The sequence below is a fragment of the Mchenga conophoros genome, linkage group LG8, assembly GCF_057382185.1.
Source record: "Mchenga conophoros isolate Kocher_MC1m ecotype Shallow Benthic linkage group LG8, M_conophoros_male_GT1.1, whole genome shotgun sequence".
Lineage (NCBI taxonomy): Eukaryota > Metazoa > Chordata > Actinopteri > Cichliformes > Cichlidae > Mchenga > Mchenga conophoros.
The window spans coordinates 2,247,625-2,272,557 of NC_140533.1; the positions used below are offsets into that span (position 1 = coordinate 2,247,625).

The window sequence follows — 24,933 nt, forward strand, 5'->3', positions numbered from 1 at the left end:
AGCCGCGACCTTGTGGTTGTTAGTTCACATTCATTGGCCGATGCTTAGCGTCATGTTATTATGTGTCCCAACATCCAATGGCATGTCACATTGTTTTCATGGCCACACCCTCACCCCAGGTGCAGAGGCCAATTCCTACCTCTACATTTATTTTTTGAAATATATAATTAGCACAGCGTGGCCGTGCAAAGTTTTATATGTTTTTTTAGTTTTTATTCCTATTAATTATATTTTCACTTGTTACCTCTGAATTATTGAATCAGACCTAGATGACATGAAATTTTCAGCACAATTATAATTCAAATACTCCTTTAATTATTGATTATTCTCATTAATTTTCGATCATTTTATATATTTTTCCATAGTATTACATTTGAATTTAACAGATCATTCTCTCACATAACAAACAAATATTTGTGAAATTATGATAAATTTCTGAATGTATTTTTACAATCTGAATATGCACAAAAAAAAATATTTACAAAACAAGTAAATTGTGTTTTATTATATATATATATATATGTATATATATATATATATATATATATATATATATATATATATATATATATATAATTGATATTCTAGAAAGACAGTACAAAACTGTAAAATATACAGTAAGATACTTTGACATTACTATTTTTTGGAACAGTGTACTATTTTTTAAGCACACTAGTTGTTCAACAATACAACACTAAGTTTACCTGGCAGCTGCTGTGAGTGCTGCTGGTGCAGAAGAAAGAAACTCTAGTATTGATAAATTGTATAAAATATGATGAGTAACATTTAGAAAGAAACTATAAGAACAAATAGTTAAATAGCAGAATTTTTGACTGTGCAGTTAGTTCGAGCACATTTTCATGATCCTAGGATCCTCTTTACCTCCTGATCTTACATGGAGCAAAGGCTTCTCATGTCCCTCTCTTTTTTTGACCAGTTACTTCCCTTCTATATTTGCCCCCTGATCACCTGCATCTTATTTCAAAATCTGAGAAAAATAAAGAGTATTTTGACTTATCGTATCTTCCTACTGGTGTTTTTGTATTGATGTTTTTTGCTTATTTAACATGTGTTTTCCTCCCATCATTGTCCTTTATCTTTTAAGGAGTACTTATAATACATATGGGTGGAGCAGTGGTTAGCACAGTTGCCTCCTGGTACTCCAGCATCCACCCACAGTCCAAAGACATGCAGTTAGTGGGGTTAGGTCATTGATAATTTGATCCACAATGGATTAAATTCGTGTTCCCTCAAAACTCTACACACAACACCCCATAATGACAAAGTGAAAAACCTTTGCTTGAAATTCTTGCAAATATATTAAACATAAAAAACAAAAACGTTATATGCTAAGTCTTTTTAAGTCGGAATCTGATTTTTCCCATTCCTCGCTGCAGAACCTGTCAAGCTTCATCAGGTTGGATGAGGAGTGTTGGTACACAGCTGTTTTCACATGTTCATTTGGGTTCAACTCTGGGGTCCAACCAGGGCACTCGAGGACATTCACAACATCGACCTGAACCCATTCCTTTGTTAAACTGGTCGTGTGCTTAGGGTCATTGTCATGTTGGAAGACTAACCTTCGACCCTTTCTGAGATCCAGAGCACTTTGGAGTAGGTGGCTGTAGCTCAGGAGGTAGAGCAGGTCATCTGCTCTCCATTACATCCATCAGAGTATGAATGTGTATGAATGTTAGTTAGAAAGCACTGCAAAAGCATGTGCTCCAGGAGAGTAGAAAAGCGCTATATAAGAATCAGTCCATTTACCATCGTCGAGGACATCTCTGTACATCGCTCCATTCATCTTTTCCTTGACCCTGACTGATCTCCCAGTGCCTGCTGCCAAAAAAAAGGTTCAGATTCTGTTCAGTTCAGAAAATGTTGTATCTCGTGGTCTGAGAGGGGGGCTATCATGTCCCTTTTACTGGGTAGTGGCTTCTCTCCCTCCACTCTACTATGCAGGTCTGATTGGTGGAGTGCTGCAGAAATGGTTGCCCATCTGGAGGGTTCTCCTTTCTCCACAGAGCAATGCTGGAGTTCTGTTGGACTATCCATCAGGTACCTGTTCATCTCCCTTACTAAGGCCAGCTCTAAGAGCCGTGGTGCTTTCAAACTTCTTCCATTCATGGATAATGGAGATCACTGTGTGCACTGGGACCTTGAGTGCTGCAAAATTATTTCTGTACAGGTCCTTATATAGACAGGGAGGTGCGTTTCCAATCAGTCATCGACTGAATTTGCTAATTTCATGTATAATTATTTTATCATGACTCAAGCGTGTGAGCATATCTGGCAAAATAATGTCCTTGTCAGAGACAGAAGGTAGTTACAGATGTGTCGCCTTATCAGGTAATAGATGAAAATATTCTTACCTGTGCTAATTCAGGCCAAATATACGGTATGTTATGACATTTGGACCACATCCAGCACAAACTCCACTTGGCTTATGACTACACCATTTGCCAGTGTCTTACCTGACCTGTAATTGTCTAATGTGGCCCCAGTTAAGCCCAAATGTTCTAAATGTTGTGTTGATGCAGGCTGACGTGACTGTTGACATGATTGCGGCATTAAAACTGTTAAATGTGATGTGAATTAATTAGTAATTTGGAATTTACTTGTGTTAGTGTAATTATATTGAAGTTGTGTTAATGAACACATTCCAGTCGTGAGGAAGACAGTTGCTAAACTTGGCTAACTATAAACCCCAGAGGTGGTACTCACTGCAGAGCTGCTCGTGTCCTGGAGGAGCTCACCTCTTAATCCTGATATTACGCTTACCAAAATAATTTTGGCTTTAAATCTCCATCAGTATACTTAGTACGGAGAGAACCTCCAGCAGGAGGCGCCAATGTACGGAGACTTGTAGCCGCTCACCGTGCGGAACCTTTCCCGTCTGTTTTTGTTTGCACCCGTTTGGCTAGAACGTGACTCTTTCATATACTTCCGGGCCGGAGGTCACAGTTCACACGTGAAAACGAAGAAAAGCGGGTGTTAACGTGGAGTGGATTATAACTGGTTTAATTTAAGGTAGTAGCACTTGTGCTTTGTATTTCTCCCGCACATTTCATATAAACACGCAGGTTTAGCAGAGACGCAGTGTTTGGTCCTCCAGGCTGACAGACATGTTTTCAACAAAGGCAAATTCCGCTCACAGAGCGAACCTGTCGGCCTGTAAAGTACCTGAGTCATATCGCTTTTCTCAAGGAAGTATCCCACTGGATGGAGGCAGGGGTTGTCTTTGTAGTGTCGCTTTTTGAGGGGACATTTTCCATATCTTAGACAAACTGGGTCCTTCTGATGTTGTGGCTTCTGTTAATATTAGAGCCAAAATGTGTATTAGTGTCCTCTCGCGTTTTCCAACATGGATTTGAAAACAGCACGAGGATTTATGAATGCCTTTGTGTATCTAGAGAAAGTGTTTGCTTCTGAGAGGAACTGTGGAGGAAGATGAAGAGCTGAGGAAGCCAGCTCTAGGTGACTGGGTGTGTGTGTGTGTGTGTGTGTGTGTGTGTGTGTGTGTGTGTGTGTTAATACTTGGAGTACAGTCAACTACTCCTGTGTGTATTAAGTCTGTTTATTTGTGAAAATATACTTAAGTAAAAAGTGTAAATAATGAGGTGAAATTTAATTCAGTTGACTGAAGTTCTGTGGTTCAGTAGAGGTAAACATACATGTTTATTTGAATGTTATATCACTTTATACCTGCTTCTCCACTAAAATTCATCCCAGAAACAAATATTTCCTGTAAAAGTTAATACATGATGCATAATGAAGGTGATGAATATCAAGTCTTTTGACTCCACGAAATTTGGCTGAAAGGTTTAGTTATGTGGGGGAAAATCCTAAGATGTGATCATTTTGAATGCTCGAATAAAAGCAAAGGGTCAACTAATATATCATAGATTCCCTGTATTGTATTATGCCGTGTCATAACTGTCCTAAGTATCATGAAAAAGCAAAAGAGTTGTACATACATGTCATATAACTGAAAAATCAAATCAAAATGTTTTCATATTAATTCATATTAATTCTTTTTTTCGTCACGTTGATGACGCCTGTCCATACCTATAAATTGAGTGGAACCTGTTCTCTGTCCACAGATTCCAGTCAAACTGCATGTGAACAGTGTGTGTAGTAGACAGGATGGATGGGAAAGTTAAGAAGCAGAAGCAGCATCAGCAGAAGCACAGTGGCCCAAAGGCAGAGAAGAAGAAGCTAAAGAAACAAAATGGCTCAACAGAGGAGGATGAACGCAAACGCAACCCCAAAGCATTTGCAGTTCAATCTGCGGTCCGCATGGCCAAAACCTTCCACAGGTCAGTGTTGTGCATTACATAATAAGATGAGTCAAGTTCATGTCTTCAGACTGTGTTGGTGTTTATTTTTGTTTGTTCCTCAAAAAGGGCCCAGGACATAAAAACCAAAAAACACCACGTGCCTGTTGTAGACCGGACTCCCCTGGAACCGCCTCCAATTGTGATTGTCGTTGTTGGCCCCCCTAAGGTCGGGAAAAGCACCCTGATCCGCTGCCTGATCAAAAACTTCACCCGGCAGAAGCTCACAGACATATGTGGACCTGTAACTATCGTTTCTGGTGAGCGCCCAACTCCTGAAACACAAACTTAAACCAGACACAACACAGTCAGACAAGTACTGAACACACCTCCACTGCTAGAGTCCAGTGATGGTGTGCTGTGCACCACTGCATCCGTAGAAAGTGTAATCGCGGCTGTAGCACAACCTTCATTAAAACTTCAGCAAAGGGCCTTAAAAGAGGTTTTGGCCTTGGTGAAACAATAAATACGCAGCCACAAGAACATTTAAATACACAGTAACAAATCTTTTTGTATGCGTCCATAATGTTACTTTATTTATTTGTATGTGTGCGTTTATGTTAATTGGTTATTTTGTGCTGCTCCAGGCAAGAAGCGTCGGCTGACTTTCATGGAGTGTAACAATGACATAAACTCAATGATCGACCTTGCAAAGGTGGCTGACCTGGTAAGTGTTTCAAAAGAGTAAACTGATACGTTAAATCTGCCTTTATTGGGTGAGAAAAACACGAATGTCATAACTCGCCAACAAATGGGGGGTCGGCCGTGGCTGCAGAGGTCGATCAGCTCATTTATTAATCAGAAAGCTGGTGTTTCGCTCCTGTGATGCTCCAATCTGCACACCAAAGATAGTGTTTCCAATGAATCCAGTGTTAGTTTCAATGGTGACTAATATGAAAAACCATGTAGCTCAATAAATAACTACAGTATCACTGAACAAAAGGTAACCTCTGCAAAATGAAGAGCTCAATAAATGAAATTCTAAATATGATTCAATAAACAGCTTAAATCTAAAACAGATAAAGGTGCTGTGATGTGAGATGTCCTCGTGTTAGCAGTGCTGACATAGATGGTAAAGAGAGTGCTGAGCTACAGCTGTGGTCACACGTTTACAGATACTCGTTAATGTTGTGGTCATTCTGGGCTTTTAAATATTTCTTTGAACTGTTCTGTGGAAATAACTGGAATAATAATACAGCATACGTTTCTGATCTACACGGGCTCATATACAGCTATCAGTGCTATTGCACCAAGTGGATGGAAAAATGAAGGCAAACGACGTCCCGATTCTTTAACTTCACAGCAAATCAAAAACTAGACGCGCATCAAAACTGGTTTTGAAATGGGAAGCATGCTAATGCTGAGCTTCTGCCCCCTCAGAGCTCCAGCTGCTACCCTAAGGAGGATTGGGGGCTCTGGTTAAAAGCCAGGTCCACAACCCTTTGTGTGTTGGAGACAATCCAACATAAACTTGCACACCCAGTTTATAAAATAACAGTTCAAAGAAGTTATTAAAAATGAGCAGGACATTCGTGACTTCTGACTGGAAGTTGTAAAATGAATAAAACGATAGAAATGCTTTGCTTCCTTTTGTCTCCAGGTTTTGATGCTGATTGATGCCAGCTTTGGCTTTGAGATGGAGACGTTTGAGTTTCTCAATATCTGTCAAGTACACGGTTTCCCTCGTATCATGGGCGTGCTGACTCATCTGGATGCATTCAAGAACAACAAGACTCTGAGAAAGACAAAGAAAAACCTCAAACATCGCTTCTGGACTGAGGTGTACCAGGTAAACCCACGTCTGTACTCCTGGAAAAAAGTTGCACATTGATGTAAAACCTCGTATGTCTGTGACAACATTGTGACCTGTTGTGCCTCAACCACCAGGGGGCCAAACTGTTTTATCTGTCTGGCATGGTGTATGGTGAGTATCAGAACCAGGAGGTGAAGAACCTCGGCCGCTTCATCTCCGTCATGAAGTTTCGTCCTCTGGTGTGGCAGACATCCCATCCCTACATCCTGGCTGACCGGTGAGTGCTTACGACTGTTCAGTTGTCTGTAGCTTCCTTAATGCTCAGCCTAAAGTCGTGTTTGTACCAGTAACTCAAACTTGGTAAATACACATGATTGCATTAAGATGGAGCCGTACATTTTCATTTACAAGGTGCTGAAGAATCATTCAGTCTAACGTTAACGACAAGCTTTCTGCAGAGGTGATCTGGTGAGACACCTTCCACATATTATCAGAGAACAGGGGTTACAAGAGTAAAGGTTTCTCAGTGTTTTGCTCTACAGATGCGCACACTCCCAGTTTGCCACATAAGCTAATCTGAAATACTGACTGTTAATGTAGGAGGACAGTGTTTCACTGATGCAAGAGCAAGCAACAGCATCATCTTCATCTTGGAATTCAAATGGTGGCTGAGAAACTGCCTCTAATACCAGGGATGACTCCCACAGAGGGACACGCTTAGCTGTGAGCCTCCTTTGACCAAGTAACAGACTAGAAGGTGTCGACTCACACGGCGTGCTGAAATGGCTCAGAGAGCACTGAGATGCATTTTGCATTTAAAAGGGTGCACGCAGAGCCCGGTCAGTGGGGCTTCCTGCTCCCTCACAAGAAGTAAATCAGTCACTGAGCATCCTCTCAGGCAGACAGTTGAGCTTGTAGTCCAAACCTGGCCCTGTGCACCAGGCAGCTGTGGTAGAACAGTTTGTATGCTAATCGTCACCGGATTAACCAATGCCTGTACTCCACCAGTCAAGCACCACCTAATGTGTGTGGTACTGTTACAACAAAGCAGCAAAGAGTGTCATGGTGGCATTTGTATGCGACACGAACAAACAAACACAACGAAGGATGGCGTTGAGGCGATGATATACCAGCTGCTCAACGTGTAGCTTGTTGTTGGACCAGTGTTTTTTAATCCGGTCTGGTCAGCCGTGCAGTCAGAGTGCTGATCTGAGTGCTGCTAAACACAGTTTGCTTTTCCCTGACGTGCTCTGTGGGCTCCTTTGGTTCATGTGCTGCTTCTGTTTATTGAATATTTTTTATCAGGGTTGTTTCAGGTGTTAAATTATATGTAATATAGTAAAGTATGACTATGTGTAAGCTGAGGCAGGAGGGGGTGTAGTAGGAAATGCACAATGTATCACACACTGCTGCACCTGTAAGGAAAAAACAAAAGGAATGGAGAAAGGTGTGTGTGTGTGTGTGTGTGTGTGTGTGTGTGTGTGCGTGTGTGCGTGCGTGCGTGCGTGCGTGAGAGAGAGAGACTTTGTCACTTGCAAATGAAGGCCACACATCACTGCAACATCTGTGCGCCCATCCCAGCCATAGAAGGCAGGATGGGGCGCCTACGTACGGTTGGGCGATTGTACGAATATATCAACGATAGGCTGAGCCTTTCACTTTAACACCGTCAACGCATCACCTGAGGACGCCTCGGACAGAACCAAATGGAGAAACCTTTGCCGAAGAGCGGACCCTGCACCAGCGGCAACAACGCCAGGATGAAGAAGAAGGCTGAACCTTTCACTGATCGTTTTTACAAGAGCGATTTATTGATTTATTTGCTGTGAGTAAGTTTGCTAACAGCACCATTTTAACGGCGCCATCTCCCAGCTGTGATTCATTTACTCAAACTCATAAAGGAAGGAGAGGCAGCAGCTTCTGTTCAGAAAAATACACTAACCGTGTTTACAGGCCGTTCCAGTGTTTATCTGTCTGACACTCGACCAAACAACAGATACAAAGTTAAACAAAAAGCAAGCTAAAAAATCCAAATGTTTCCTCCAGCGAGCATAAAAAAATCTCCCACGTAACGTTAAGTCTTTTGTGAGCTTTGGCGTGTCTCAAATAAATAAATAATCCAAGAAGTAGCTTTAAACAAACAAGAAAGGAAGGTAAAATATTCCCTCCAAGTGAAACGTCTGAGTTCTAAACGCACAAATCAGTCCGTGCATGATTACGGTGCTCTGCCCATCAGAGCGTCTACGCCTGCACGAATATGTCGCCCATCGTCATTTATTGAACTGACATTTGTTGGTTGGAAAATTTCTACATATCGCCCAACCTTAGCCTACGAGAACCAGAGACAACAGGCAGCTGACGCCGCCACAGGCCGGCCACCCCAGCACGAGCCCCAGGCAGCCAACCCAAACCTCCTTGACCATGACCGACAGGAGCCAAGGCTCAGCAATACACACAGACCTAACCCTAACCCCCCCAAAGACCCTCACAGCTTTGAAAACAGGCCGAGTGTGTCATGGTTCAGAAGGTTATTAAGAAGGTTACCGTGTTGGTTTATCAAAGATGATCACATTTAGTGTGTGTACATGTTTAAAGAGATGTTTCTTTAAGCGACTGTTTGGGGTTTTGTGAACTCAGTCTTTGCTCTTGTCTTACTCTCCTCAGTATTGAGGACTTGACCGACCCCGAGAGGCTCAGAACAGACCCCAAGTGTGATCGGACTGTGTCCTTGTATGGCTACCTCAGAGGGACACATTTGAAAAACAAAGGCCAGGTCCATATACCAGGTACACAGACGGAGCGCTTTGCAGCAGACTGACAGTATGAAACAAAGCCATGAAAGCACTGGAGTGATGTGCTGTGTGTTGTCCCGTCTGTAGGTGTAGGAGACTTTCAGATGTCAGACGTCAACTTCCTGCCAGACCCGTGTCCGCTGCCTGGTACTCAGAAGAAGAGGGCCTTGAATGAGAAGGAGCGTCTGCTCTACGCACCCATGGCCGGGGTCGGAGGGGTCGTGTATGACAAAGATGCCGTTTACATCGACCTCCCAGCCAACCACGTCAAACAGCTGCAGGTATTCCCGAGATGGCAGTGTGTAGCTTGCATCTAAATGGTGTGAAGTGCATTTGTAAAATGTTGGCCCAGGATTCAAGGGTTGAAGTAAGGCTTCGAACCCTGTTGCAGGAGGAAGTGCGGCCTACCACAGAGCTGGTCCAGTCCCTCATAGAAACACATGTCACTCTAGACGCCAAGATGGCTGCCAGTAAGGTCTCGCTCTTCAGTGGCTCTGCTGGCCTGGACCCCACAGACATCAGCGAGCAGAGTGGGTAAGACATCACAAAGTTCTCCATGACAGCTGTAAGTGTGGTGATGCAGTGTGAGCCGGAGCTATCAGCTAGCTGGCTAACAAGCCATGTTCATAAACCGTACAGGTACAACACAGACACACACGTCTGCTGAGGCGCACAAAGTAACAGGCGATCGATTGTTTGAAAAAGATTGTGTAACAGATATTTGTCCTGTTTGTGTTAGAGTGCAGGAGGGACTTCGAGAGATACATGTCTGGGATGCACACACACAAACACAGAGGAGGAAGGTGGTCTTCACTGGGTTGGAGGAGGAGGAGGATGACGTTAGTGGGTCCAGCAGTGATGAGGATGATGATGGCAGTGACCAGGAGAACCAGGAAGAGGAAGATGATTTGTCCACATTTCTCAAAGAGGTGAGAGATAAATCTGAAAAAGCCACCAAAGGCAGCACTCCCCCAGTAAAGAAACGGAAGCTGGAGGAGATGAAAGGAGAGGAGGAGGTGATCGCAGAGGCACCAGCGTTTGCAGACAGCGAGGATGAGCTGGAGAGGGGCGAGGCGGACAGCGAAGGAGAAGGCGAGGCCGAGAGAGCCGGAGACTCTGGGCACTGTTCTAAAGAGTCAGAGGAAGACAGTGATGATGAGGAGGATGGAGATGAAGACGATGAGTCGATGGAAGAGGAGATTGGTGCCGATGACAGTGATGAAGAGGAGGAGCAGGGTAAGTACCACACGACTCATTCAGGTTTATTTACATTTAGTTTATGTTCAATTTTATGCTAAAAAACAAACTGTTGTCCTTCCTGGTTGTGATCTGTCTGTAGGGACGTTCAAGTGGAAGGAGGGCCTGCAGCAGAAAGCATCAGCAGCATTTCTGCGGCATCAGGAAGCTGCCCCCAACCTGAGGAAGCTGGTTTATGGTTCAGGTATCCTGTTTGTTTCATCAATAACAACCAATAATGTTTGTGTATGACAGGTATAAAACAAACAAACTCACACTTCACTGGATTCATCAGGATTAAATTATTTTTCATGAAAATTAATTTCTGATCATTGATCATTGACGCCAGCGTTAGTTACTGTTGCCATTGGCCCGGTGAAGCATGGTAATGTTGACAGTAGTTCATCAGTCCTCCATAACTACTCAGCGATATGTTTGCATCACATACGCGAGGATGTGATCTTGACAAGCGCTGCTGATCCTTGTTTTGCAGTGGTGGAGGCGGAAGATTCTGAGGAGGAGGAGGAGGAGCTTGGTGGACTGTTTCGAGTTAATCGCCCGCAGAAAAGCAAAAAAGTTCAGGCCGACGCTTTAGACTGCTCCCATTTCAACCCCGACATTTCCCACAATTGGGAATTAGAAGAGGTCCGGTATTTTCCAACAGAACTCCGACTCAAGAGCAGCTGATGTTGTCAAGAATATTAGAATAAGTCGGTCTGTTTTCTTTTTCAGATGTTGAACTCAATCAGGGATTGTTTTGTGACGGGTCAATGGGAGGAAGGCCAGGATGCTGCAACGCTGCTCAAAGAAGACGGTAAGAGTTCAGGGGGAGGAGCGTTTTGTTCGCTGTATTCAGAGCTGGTCGAAAACACCTGAGTTCAGTTATGTGCAGTAGTAATGTGACAGTGACTGATTACAAAGACTTTCAGCTAAGAGTAGATTTGTCACCATGCATCATAAGTACTCTGTTCTCTTATATGTAGAGGAGCTCTACGGTGACTTTGAAGATTTGGAAACGGGAAAAGTTCACAAAGGCACGACTGGGGAGCAGGATCAGGCCGAGGTACGTGACTCAGAATACAGCGTGGTATCAATGTGGTGGATGGGAATGAAAAATAATCAGCAACAGTTGCTTAATCTGGGCAGACACTGCGATTTCTTTCAGTCGCGTTATTCAGCTTCTGCTCAAACTGCACGATTGACTCGCAGGGGTTAGAAGTTAGTAGGTCACGATGCAGGGTCACACTATACGGCTCTGATCGACCTGAGTGCTCACACTGAGCCTCCGTAACATGAAGGTTATAACAGAAAATCTGTCGCTCCCTCCCTGTCTTTCACTCACACACACACACCACCACCATCAACTTTGCTAAATTGCTAATGAAAAACATGATCAGGCAGCTGTGATTGAGCAGCAATGTAAATCCAACTATTTCCACGGTTGTTGTGGTCGTGATGATTCTGTGAGGCCACATCGAAAAGGCTCGGATGAGCTTTCCAAAGTTCTACAAGTTGTGCCTCCATCGCTTGTGTCCAGATCACACGCTGCACAGCCGTGCTGCGCCGTCTTTTTCACCGACATGTGTTTGCGCGTGCACAGCGTGAGCAGCGACAGCCTCACGACCAAGCGATTGATGATGGGGAGCTGGTCGTGAGGTGTTAATCGCTTCTCGTTACCCCACGTATACTACACGATGAAGGCCAAACTCAGACCGATCACCAAAGCGGTCGCACGGCTGAAAAATCGGCTCAAAATGAGCCAAAAATCGCAGAGTGTAAGCCCAGCATTACTGAGTACGCCCGGGGGGGGCACATATCTACAAACCCATCCCAAAAATGTAACAAAGGTTATTTGTCACGCACACTTTTTTTTACCATTAGAAAAGTGAAAGTGATGAAGATGAAACTGACGATGAAGACCAACAGGTGAAGATGGATGATGAGGAGGTGCAGAAGAACAAGCGCCTTGAAAAGAAACGCAGACTGAAGGAGCGCTTCGACACGGAGTACGACGATGGTGACGCCACGTACTTCGACGATCTGAAGGAGGAGATGCAGAAGCAGGCGGAGGTAGACTGTCCATCAGTCTGACGTTCACATTTAAGACTCTGTTTATGTCTCATATTCTTCCACTGTTTGTTCAGCTGAACAGAGCTGAGTTTGAAGACATGGACGATGAGTCGAGAGTGCAGTATGAAGGCTTCCGGCCAGGAATGTACGTCCGATTAGAAATTTCCTCCTTACCCTGTGAGTTTGTAACGAACTTTGACCCACATTACCCCGTCATCATCGGAGGCCTGGGAACCAGTGAAGGCAATGTAGGATACCTGCAGGTATGTGCTACATTTGCACTTTTCAAAGGTTCTTAATGAAATAAGAATAGAATGACTATTCTTAAAAATATCTGTATATGAATCCATAAATTGTATACATCTTAAAATGTTTTCTTTTGCTTTTTATTAGAGCACAAAACACCTGAAAACATGTAAACAAAGCAGACCCTAAAAAGAAAACAAAAAGAAATGTTCCCGTCCTTTCCAGCCAGCAATCTGTGCAAAGGGAAGAGACCTGATCAAATAAGAGGAACAACAAAGAAGAGAACAAAAGTTCTGCTGTAAAATAAAAATGTAGGGAGTAAAAACATAGTGAAGTACAGATACCTGAAAGTTCTACTTAAGTGCACTAATGAAGTATTTGTACTTTGTTACTTCCCACATCTGTAAATACCCTTATTAAGATATAATGGTTAAATAAGATGTTGTACTCTGTGTATGTCAGATGCGCCTGAAGAAGCACCGCTGGTATGAGCGGATCCTGAAGACACGGGACCCCCTGATCCTGTCCTTGGGTTGGCGCCGCTTCCAGACCATCCCTCTCTATCATATTGAGGATCACAATGGACGCCACCGCCTGCTTAAATACACACCGCAACACATGCACTGTGGAGCCTCGATCTGGGGTGAGCTGCATTCAGAGCATGACTGCGGTTTACACGCAGATTTCACTCTGCGTGTCTCAACTACACTTTGAATGGCTTCACACGATACGTTTATTCAGGCTTCTAATGAGAGTAAGACTTCAGGAAGTAGAAGCACATACCAGTTACACCAGTTCCAAAAATGTTTGGATGCTGCGTACAGTTTAAATTCAAACTAAATCCAGAGATTTGCTCATTTTAATCACAATAAAAAAAGAAAGCGTGTTTTCCTCGTCTCTACAGTGCTAATCATGGCCTGATATTTGTCTTCAAGTGGTTCATTTTCTCAGGTTGAACATGTGATATGTTGAGAATAAAATGTGGGTTTATGACTTTTACATGTCATTGCAGCTGCCCTGTGGTAGCTTACACTGAACGTTTAGTATTTAAGTCTGTTGCAGTATAGCTCTGTGTACACAGGTGCGTCTCAGTGTGTGTCAAAGTTTACGTCTCTGCGATGTTTACATTGATGAAATAAATTCTAACCTTTGTTTCTCTGCAGGTCCCATCACTCCACAGGGCACCGGCTTTCTGGCTGTTCAGTCAGTATCAGGAGTTAAAGTGAGTGTTTACCTGGAGACAGAGGCTTGTTAGTGTACTTTTGTAAGGTGGCATCAAGTCTGGTCATGTAATTCTTTTAATGTAAAGTACTCTCATTGAATCTCAAAGTCCTGTTTTGTGTTTCTGTGAAGGCTAATTTCCGCATTGCAGCCACAGGAGTCGTCCTGGACCTGGATAAATCAGTCACTATTGTGAAGAAGCTCAAACTAATTGGTTACCCTTATAAGATCTTCCAAAACACCTGCTTCATCAAGGTACGCTACATCTGAAGCTCACTTTATGTCAGCATGTAAATAGACTAATTACCTAAAAACACTTAGAGAAACATCATTTACTGGGTCACCAAAGAGTCGATAAGCAAAGTCATACTTTTCCGAGCAGTGAGTGGAAGACGCTCGTCACTGTTTACTCCGTGTGTAGCTGTAGGAGGAAGCATGTTCATGTTTGTGCTGTTCGTTTAAAAGGCAGGAGATGAAGGTGATTGTGTAATGCTGACGGTTTGCTCCCTCTCTCCACAGGGCATGTTTAACACGGTGCTGGAGGTGGCTAAATTTGAAGGTGCTTCTATACGAACGGTGTCGGGGGTCAGAGGTCAGATAAAGAAGGCGCTGTCGACTCCTCCGGGAGCTTTCAGAGCCACGTTTGAGGACCGCCTGCTTATGAGTGGTGACTGTTTTTGCTGACTTTACTGTTAGTTTATAAATACTATGTGTCCCTGCAGCTCTTACATTGTATTAAGGCTTTAAACCAGTTAAACCCTCCTATAGGAAGGACAAAGAGTTGTTGCCAGTTCCTAGGAAATAAAAATAATGCAGATTATAATCTCGTAAATTGATCAAATCCAAATGATTAATTAACTTATGTTTCAGTGATGTGTGTCTACCACTCCGTGTCTTAGTGTCGGTGTTTGTTCTGCAGATATTGTGTTCCTGCGCTCCTGGTATCCAGTCAGTATTCCTCAGCTTTACAACCCCGTCACCTCACTGCTGCTGCCTGTTGGCCAGAAGGACAGCTGGTCGGGCATGAGGACCGTGGGGCAGCTCAAACATGACCTGGGAGTCCGTAACAAGCCCAGCATTGACTCGCTGTACAAGGTAGACTCAGCCTGATGACCACTCTAAAGTGCACAAGTGAAGAACAGATAGAAACAGAGATCTGCTCCCTGAAACACTGAAACTGCAACCCTGTTTCCCAGGAAGTGCTGGGATCACCGTATCACGTTTAAATGAAGAGGGAAGCATTTAGAGGCTTTATTTAACTGATAATCGTACAAAAAACAAACAAAGCATCAATGTTGAAGGTTCCACTCTTTTCCACCTGAGGACCGTGGCCTCAGACTTGGAGGTGCTATTTCAGTGTGCCAGTGTGCCTTTGAATATGAAACTAATAGAACTGCAATAAGACGTAAAAAGCTCAAACTGTCCTTTTAATGAAGAGAGCACAACATTTGTGATCAGATCAGTTTGTTGTTGAATTGTTTTGCATCACAGAAAAGGTAAACGTGGCACTTGTTCAGAAATATATATGAACTGTAGAGGAATCTGTAGTATGCAAACCTTTGCTCTTTAACTGTTCGGTGATGTGTGAACCAGTACCAAATCCTGGCTGTGTAGTGTTTGTCATTGTCATCATCTCTTCTGTCTTTGTGTGTACCCTCACTTGTCATCGTACACCTTCACTAACCGATACCCTGAAATACATTCCTTTACCTTCTAGCCAATAACCCGAGCCCCAAGGCACTTCAACCCACTCCACATCCCCAAGGAGCTGCAGAAGGCCCTCCCCTTTAAAAGCAAACCCAAACTACTGCAACCCAAAGGAAAGGTACCCAGAGACCTGAAGAGAGCCAGTGTGATACGCGAGCCCCATGAGAGGAAGGTGAGCACAACCTGACTTTACGGTATGAGTGCTGCAGCTCGTTAAGAATTTGTGGTCCCAACACAGTAAGTGATAGTCTTAGTGTAGGTGGAGAGGAAACAGAGCCTAGCTGAATGTCCAGGTTTTCATATATACTGAGAACATGAAGCTGCCAAACCAGAGAGAGCTGTGGTGCCAGATTAATCACTGATCTGACAGCGTTGCAATGATTGACAGAAACGATGCAGCACAACACCCAGTTTGTTCAGGATGACCCTGTGCTAACTGATCTTTGCTTTGACTTTTCGTGTTGTGGCAGGTGGCGGAGCTGCTACGAGCTCTGAGCACAGTGCATCACTACAAGAAGAAGGTGGCCCAGAGAGCACATCATGCCAAACATAAAGAGTTCCTCCAGCAAAAGGAGAAAGACGAAGAAGCCAAGATGAAGAGAATGAAAGACGCACGAAAAAAACTGTACCGCATCATGGGCCAGAAGGATCAGAAGAAGCAGAGGTCGAGTCTAAAGGGGACGCCACAAGATGACTGACTGTTTAGAGCCACGAGGACCTTATCCCATCCCTGCAGACTCGAACTGATCTTTGCTTAAATTAAAATTGTATTTTTCTACTGTACTCATTGAAAAGCCAAATGTACAGGATAGATCATAAAACAAAGATAATAACAAAAACTGCAGCTCCTGGTGGAGCGCTCAGTCATTCTCTCTGTAGGACACACAGCAACTTAACAAAGGATAATTTCAACAATAAGCTCTTTGTTTTCCTTATTGCTTCTCTTCAAAGTTTGGTAGATCAGATGTGCATTACTTCAGAAATTATACAAGAACAATATCTTAAACAAATGTCTTTTTCTGGGGTTGTTACAGTGAAATAAATAAAAACTCACAGCTGAATTTACATTTGAAATGTTGAAGTTGAGTAAAAACCAACGCTCCATAGTGCCACACTATCGTTACAGACTAAGTGGATGTTTAAAGACTTTGGGCGCACATGTGTTTCGTCTTCTTGATTCATTAATCATAAATTTCTTAATTTGTAGAGGCACAAAAATGTAAAATGTCTGCTTGATTATCAGTCTAGCTCTACTCATCATTGTTGAGTCATTTTTTTATTTTGTTTGTGCTACTTTTGAAGCAACATGTGGCTTGTTTATCATTTGCAAGAGGAAATGTGTTTGTATTTACATCCATCTAACAGTGCAGGAGAGGCAGCAGGTAGCTGTGTATGCTGTCCAAAGATTCTTTACAAGTTTACACTGAGAAACATTCTTAAAATATTTGACCCATATGAAGTAGTATCTTTTTCAACCGTTTAAATAAGTCCTGTCTGAAGTATGTTCCACATCGTTCACTTGTGAATCACAACATTTAGGAAAACATGGCCCATTCATAACAACCTGGGAGGTTGAGCTTAAAATTATTAACCAATTAAAACAAAGAAAAAACAACGTGGTGCACAAACTCTTCAGATGTCACAGAGCACATGGTGTGCATGACTGTGCTGCCATTAATAAATAACTAAAGACGTGACACACTTAATTTCTTATGAAGCATGAAGACGGAGCGATCTTTATCCAGAAGTGGAAATTATTATTGTGGCCTAAACATCAAAAATTCGAGTGCATGAGGCTGTTAGCTGTGTTGTTGAGCATTAAACTTATTTACAGTGTGTCAGTAAAGGGGAACTTGCACTTCTGGCCCCACGTAGGGCTCGTGGATTTGACAACTTAAGGTTTTGAAAGTGGGGATACGTGCTCCTGGTGAGCATCAGAGTTCTGCTAACAGCTGCCATCTCAGTTCTAAATGTTTTTGGAAGTACGGCTAATGTATAATTCAACCTCTAAGGTACACACAACAAGGCCGGGAAGACGAGGGGATGGTTTACTACGAACTATAAAAACACAATCCTTAATCTTTGATCTTCCTGTCATGGTTGGCTGTGTGGCAGGCAAGCAGAAGTGGTGGGCCCAAAATTGCAGGACTCTTGGAGATGGGAATAAACTGAAAACACAGCTTTATTGCTGGAGGAATGATTCACGAAATAAAACTTACAAAAACAAAACTCTAAACCGAGGTGCTGGAGGACAGGACATTACAAACACACAGCAAGTTGACACAGAGAAACACAGGGCTTAAATACACAGATGGCAGTAATCAAGGGATGAGAGACAGGAGGGGAACACACCTGGGAGAAATCACAGCTGACGAGACAGGGGAAACGTAAACTGAGCACACTCACATACGACACAGACCTTCACAATAAAAGGCAAGGCAAGTTTATTTGTATAGCACAATTCAACAACAAGGTGATTCAAAGTGCTTTACAGAGACATTAGAAACAAGAACAAATAAAAAGCATGATTTAAAATTGATTAAAACAAGCAAACAAACAAACTAATTAACAAACAAACAAACAACACAGTATATAAAATCAAAACAGATAAAATCAGAACAGTAGATAAAATCAGTAGCTAAATGTAAGTTTTGAAATTTAAGCTTAAAGTGTGGATTTGGTGCTTTATTCAAATGCAGCTGAGAACAGGTGAGTCTTCAACCTGGATTTAAATAAACTGAGTGTTTCAGCTGATCTGAGGCTTTCTGGGAGTTTGTTCCAGATATAAGGAGCATAAAAGCTGAATGCAGCTTCTCCGTGTCTGGTTCTGACTCTGGGAACTGATAAAAGACCGGATCCAGATGACCTGAGGGATCTGGAAGGTTCATACTGGGTCAGGAGGTCATTGATGTATTTTGGTCCTAAACCATTCAGAGCTTTATAGGCCAGCATCAGAACTTTAAAGTCTATCCTCTGACGGACAGGCAGCCAGTGTAAGGACCTCAGAGCTGGACTGATGTGGTCCACTTTTTTGGTCTTAGTGAGGACTCGAGCAGCAGAGTTCTGAATGAGCTGTAGTTGTCTGACTGATTTTTTAGGTAGACCTGTAAAGATGCTGTTACAGTAATCAAGCCTACTAAAGATGAATGCATGGACTAGTTTTTCCAGGTCCTGTTGAGACATCAGATCTTTTATCCTTGATATATTCTTGAGGTGATAGTAAGCTGACTTTGTTATTGTCTTAATGTGTTTTTCTAAGTTTAGGTCTGCATCCATCACTACACCCAAATTTCTCGCCTGGTTTGTGGTTTTTAGATGTATAGATTGAAGTTCTCTGGTGACCTGTAATCGTTTTTCTTTGGCGCCAAAGACTATTACCTCAGTTTTGTTTTTGTTTAGCTGGAGAAAATTGTGGCACAACCAGTCATTAATTTCCTCGATGCATTTACCAAGAGCCTGTACAGGGCCTCGGTCTCCTGGTGACATTGTGATATATATTTGTGTGTCATCTGCATAGCTGTGATAGTTTATTTTGTTGTTGTTTATAATCTGTGCCAGTGGGAGCATGTAGATGTTAAACAGAAGGGGTCCCAAGATGGAACCTTGGGGAACTCCACATGTGATACTTGTCTGCTCAGATGTGAAGTTACCTATTGATACAAAGTATTTCCTGTTTTCTACGTATGTTTTGAACCAGTTTAGTACAGTTCCTGAAAGACCTGTCCAGTTCTCCAGTCGTTTGAGTAATATGTTGTGGTCAACTGTATCAAATGCTGCACTGAGATCCAGTAAAACTAGGACCGACATTTTTCCACTGTCTGTATTCAGACATATGTCATTAAACACTTTGGTCAGAGCGGTTTCAGTGCTGTGGTTCTGTCTAAAACCTGACTGGAAGGCATCATAGCAATTATTCTGTTTTAAGAAGTAACTGAGCTGTTGAGAAACTGCTTTTTCAATGATCTTACTTAAAAACGGGAGATTTGAGATCGGCCTGTAGTTTTTCATTTGTGTCTTGTCAAGATTGTCCTTTTTCAGTATAGGTTTGATTACAGCAGTTTTTAGTGGTTCTGGAAACACACCTGATAATAAAGAAAAGTTGGCGATCTGTAACAGGTCTGACTCTAAAGTCTTTGAGACCTTTTTGAAAAAACTTGTTGGCAGGACATCTAAACAGCAGGAGGAGGAGTTCAGTTGACCTAAGATGTCCTCCAGGTCTTTGCTGTTAATAGGTTGAAACTGTTTCATGGTGTTTAAACAGTTTTTTGGTGGACACAGTACATATCCTGGATCTGCTGTTGATGTACCAATTGCTTGTCTAATTTTTTGGATTTTTTCTGTGAAGAATTTGGCAAAGTCATTGCAGGCCATGGTCGAATGAAGTTCAGCTGCCACTGACACAGGAGGGTTTGTTAGCCTGTCAACTGTAGAAAATAAGACCCGAGCATTATGGCTGTTTTTAGTGATGATGTCAGAGAAGTAGGACCTCCTTGCATTCCTCAGTTGTAAATTATAATTGTGAAGTTTCTCTTTATAAATGTCATAATGAACCTGGAGGTTTGTTTTTCTCCATCTGCGCTCAGCTTTCCTACACTCTCTTTTTTCATTTTTCACCAGTGTGGAGTTTCTCCATGGAGACTTTTTCCTTCCAGAGATAACCTTCACCTTAATGGGAGCAATAGTGTCCATTACATTTAACATGTTAGCATTGAAGCTATTGACGAGCTCATTGACTGACCCTCTGGGCAGGTCAGGTGTTAATGGGAAGACCTGGTTAAAAATTGCACTACTGTGTTCAGTTATACACCGTTTTGTGATCACTGTTGTTGATATATTTGTGTGGGCTGAGATTTTACTTTCAAAGAAAACACAGTAATGATCAGACAGGCCCACATCAGACACAGTGACCTTTGAAATGCTCAGGCCTTTGGAGATCAGTAGGTCAAGAGTGTGTCCTCTATTATGTGTGGCCTCTGTTACATGCTGAGTCAGCCCAAAGTTGCCCAGAGTGTTACTCAGGTCTTTAGTCCCTTTGTCCTGAGGGTTGTCCACATGAATGTTAAAATCCCCAACAATAATTACACAGTCGAAATCAACACAGATCACAGACAGCAGTTCACTGAGGTCATTAAAAAAGTCTGTGCAGTATTTGGGAGGCCTGTAAACATTAAGAAACACAACTTTGGATGGGGCCTTCAGCTGTAAAGCCACATATTCAAAAGACTTCCAGGAGATAGCTGCTTACATTGAAATGATTCATTAAATAAGACAGCAACCCCTCCTCCTCTCCTGCTCGCCCTGACCTCACTGATAAAACTGTAGTTAGGAGGGGTCGTCTCGATGAGAACAGCTCCACTGTTACTTTGGTCCAACCAAGTTTCAGTTAAAAACATAAAATCAAGGCTGTGCTCAGTGATTAAATCATTAATTAAAAATGTTTTCCCAGCTAGAGATCTAATGTTTAATAAAGCCAACTTAAGTGTTTTAGAGGTATTACTTGTCCCCTCGTGTTTGGGAGCAGTCTGTGGCACACAAGGTATGTTTACTATGTTTAAAGATCTTTTAGAGTGCAGCTCTCTGTGTTTTGACCAGGCCACATGTCTCCTTCTGTCACCTAAAAGTACAGAAATTTTAAAACCTTCTAGTAAACAGGGTCCCAGCTTCTCCTGGGAAAAACAGGAAACTCAGACACATGGAACCAGACAAGACATTGAACTAAACAGACAGATTCACAAACAGACGGGGTGACAGCATAGACAGACAGATACCGACGCAGACTCAGAGGCAGACCGAATATAACACATAGAACTCAAACAACAATAATAATCATGATAATAAATTGGAAAATGATAATAATAAACTTAAAGCGCTGGGTCACCGACCCAGGACCATGACACTTCCAACTGGATCCTTCTGTTCTGGTTTTAGAGTCTCTGTTATTGAGTCATACTTTGGGAATCAAAGGGAAGGAATTTCATTTATATTTATTGCATGAACTGACCAGGAACTCCAGTCAGCTTTATACTGATAGGCTAAAATTCTCTCTGTGTATTTGCTGTATATAACAACCTTTGTAGATCAGTAGTATAGGCTTTGGCTCATTTTAAATTTGTGCGCTGTTTATTTATCTTTATTTTTCTAATATATCTCTGATTGAAGTGCTGCTGTAACATGAGAATTTCCCCAGTGTGGGATCAACAAAGTCTGTGTCTATACCAGAGCTCTCAAACTCTGGTCCACCTCAGCATGCAGTCAAGTTCTAGACTCTTGCTAATGACCTACTAATTGTATTCAGGTGTGTTGCAACAGGGACACATGGAAAAGTTTGCGGACACCGGCCCTCGAGGTCTGGAGATTGAGAGCCCTGATTTAAACGTTGGTAACTTACAAGCTCAAAGTTTAGCAGCACAACACTTTGTTTCCTTTTTCCATCAAACATTTCTTACAGCCACCTCTGTTAATCAGTGCAACGTGTGACTGATCTTTTATTCAATAACCACAAAGTACACAAATACAAGATTAAATATTTTATTTATCAAAGATTAATGATTACACACAAAACGAACAAAGTTTCTATGAAATATTACACAGGGTGTAAGAAAAACATTATAACATACTCAGAAATGCTTAATGAAAACCTTCCATGGCATATTTGAATATATATTCTACATATATTTTTACTTAGAAAAGTGTTCACAGAAGCAGTTTTAGAGAACTTACACACCTTTACACTAAACCAGGCCTCCTTCACTCTGATTGGTCAAAGCGAGAGCCTCTCTGAAACGGCTTCATTGATCAGTGTTTTTTCTCATTGGTAAAGGGTAGGGTCTCCTCTATTTTAAATTGCTTTATTGGTGGATCGGGAAGAAGTCCCAGCTTGGGGACCGCACCGTGAGTAAAGCAAGTAAAGTAAAATTTTACTTATACAGCAACTTTCAAGTTAAAAATCACAAAGTGCTTCATAGAAGCTAAAACATAAATATAAAAATCTACCAAAAGCAAGTTTAAAAAGATGAGTTTTTAGCTGTTTTTTAAAAGTGACCAAGTGAGTCCACAGATCTCAGGCTCAAAGGGAGAGACTTCCACAGTCTGGGGGCCACAGTTACAAACGCTCTGTCGCCTTTGGCTTTCAGCCTCGTGTGCTGGACAACCAGCAAGCCCTGATCACATGCAGTGTTGCCAACTCCTCAGTAAGGAAAATCGCTATTGGTTGTCCTAAAAGTTGCTAGAAGTCGCTAAATGACGTCATCGCCTAATTTGCATAATTGCTCGTGCTAATCTAATTGTAACCTATGTTGTTGGAGAGAGAAATAACATCGTGGAAGAGACATAAAGTGAGTAAAAAACGTCCTAAATGTATTTAGAGTTTATTTAGAACTACAAATTAAATTTCTTTTAGCAATTATTGTTTTTTTAATGTCACAATTCCAACCCTGCTCCTTTACCCGGGCTTGGACCGGCAAAAGTGACCCGAAATAGGCACTCTGGTGGAGTTACTTTGTGTGTGTGCTTATAAGTAGTTTTAAACCTTGTGATCCACAAAACAGCATAAGAGTAAAAGAGTAAAAGAAGAACTGACTGCGTTACAGCACCCGCTGCTTGTTGAGAGTAAAAGCGATATGCGCTTTCACGTCTTTTTTTTAGCGACTTTCTTTAGAAAAAAAGTTGCTAAGGGGTCTGAAAACTCGCTAAATATAGCGACAAAGTCGCTAAGTTGGCAACACTGATCACATGACCTCAGGGACCTGCTGGGAATGTCTGGATGTAAAAGTTCACTGATACATGTTGGTGCTTGTCCATGCAGAGCCCTGAATGTCAAAATCATAATCTTAAAGTGGATCAGCAGGGGTGTGACACGGGAGGACTTGGAGGACTTGGTCAGAAGCTTTGCTGCAGCGTTCTGAACAACTTGCAGATGCTCCAAAGAGGCTTTACATAAACAAGTAAACAAAGAATGACAAAAATCCAGACGAGATGAAACAAATGCATCAATGAATTTCCAATTCGGAGCGCGATACAATGGGACTCAGCTTAGCAATGTTTCTCAAGTGATAAAAACAGGAGCGGACCAGAGATTTAACATGAGCGTCCAAAGTTAGAGCTGAGTCAATGGTAACACCAAGGCTCCTGATAGAAGGTTTGGCAAATGTAGCAAGTGGACCCAAGTTTACCATAACACTAGGCACAAATCTTTTAGTAGCACAAATAGGGCTGCTTATTGATCGAATTTTAATCTCGATTACGATCTGGGCTTTCAACGATCATTAAAAATGACTGAGCCGATTATTAGCCCCTCCCTCGTGCTTTACTCTCGCGCTGCTCCGTGTGGACCGGCCTTTAAGGTGTCGCGGATAAATACAACAAAATAAAACTAGTACCGGTACCGAAAAAAAGAAAATTTATTCATAACACACGTCAAAAGACCCAGGAAAACCGAGTAAACGATAAAGACGATAACAAAATAACGCTGAAAACCGATAAAAACCCTGAAAACCAGACATTTCACACCTGAGCCTCAACTCTCGCGGCCCGAAACCAAACGACTCACGGACCGGTACCAGTCCGAGGCCCGGGGGTTGGGGACCGCTGATTAAGAGGCAGCTCGGAAAGCTAAGCAGAAGTTATTTGGAGAGGAGAGTGGCTGCCGTTGGTTGAAAAGAGGTAAAAAACTTCAGTGGTGTGGAAACATTATGGGTTCAGTCAGACGTGGATCAAGTAGACACAGTGTGTAAACTTTGCTACGGTGTCGTAGCTGCAGCACAGAGCAACACTGCAAAGTTCACTAAACAGATGTTTACATTTTTCATTTATTTCTTATATTGCAAACATTTGCACTGTTATCAGTATTTGCACTATTTATATTATTTTTTGACAATCTTTAAAGTCATTATTCAACACGTTGTTATTGTTAAATAAATATCGTCAAATAATCGAGATCTCAATGTCAGTGAAAATAATCGTGATTATCATTTTTGCCATAATCGAGCAGCCCTAAGCACAAACAAGGACTTCAGTCTTCTCTTCATTTAGCTGAAGAAAATTATCAGCCATCCAACCTGTAATGGAATCTGTGCACCTATGCAAAATCTCTAATTATGGAAACATCTTAGGGCTTAGAGGAGATATCTAACTGGGAGTAAATACAACAAAAACAATAAAGGCCCCAAACCTGAACCTTGTGGCACACCATAGGCAAGAAAAGTAGAAGAGGGACTGTACTTAGAGGTAGCCACAGAAAAGGATCGTTCTCGCAAATAAGATTTGAACAATTCCCAAGCAGACCCTGATATACCCACCCCGTGTCTCAGCCTATCTAGCAGAATATGATGGTCCACACTGTCAGAGTCAGAGAGAGTGTCATTTTACCCCCACCGGCTGATGTGTGAAGACTTCTCTGGGATGCTCGCTCCTGTCACGCTGAGGTGGAGCGTGTGCAAGTCTGAATTTGATCCTGATTTTCTTTTTTCTGATTTGACAAGAACAACAGAAACGAATTAAAGCCTTCCAGTGGGGCATGCAGCCTCCAACTCCCCTCATCCTCACTGCCCTCTGTTGTTACAAAAGCACATTT

General features: G+C 42.3%; 1 protein-coding gene across 1 annotated transcript; it reads left to right on the top strand.

The window, feature by feature from the left end:
- The first annotated feature begins 2,926 nt into the window (after positions 1-2,926).
- Positions 2,927-16,817, top strand: bms1 (BMS1 ribosome biogenesis factor). Its single transcript, XM_085283593.1, has 23 exons — positions 2,927-3,030; positions 4,104-4,319; positions 4,407-4,597; positions 4,925-5,004; positions 5,938-6,126; positions 6,225-6,367; positions 8,755-8,876; positions 8,970-9,163; positions 9,274-9,416; positions 9,622-10,118; positions 10,222-10,323; positions 10,612-10,763; positions 10,851-10,932; positions 11,102-11,181; positions 12,000-12,188; positions 12,263-12,451; positions 12,897-13,077; positions 13,598-13,656; positions 13,788-13,910; positions 14,175-14,322; positions 14,575-14,750; positions 15,373-15,534; positions 15,833-16,817. The coding sequence occupies exons 2-23, from the start codon at positions 4,147-4,149 to the stop codon at positions 16,058-16,060; spliced, it is 3,603 nt and encodes a 1,200-aa protein (XP_085139719.1). The 5' UTR covers positions 2,927-3,030; positions 4,104-4,146; the 3' UTR covers positions 16,061-16,817.
- Positions 16,818-24,933: the final 8,116 nt, after the last annotated feature.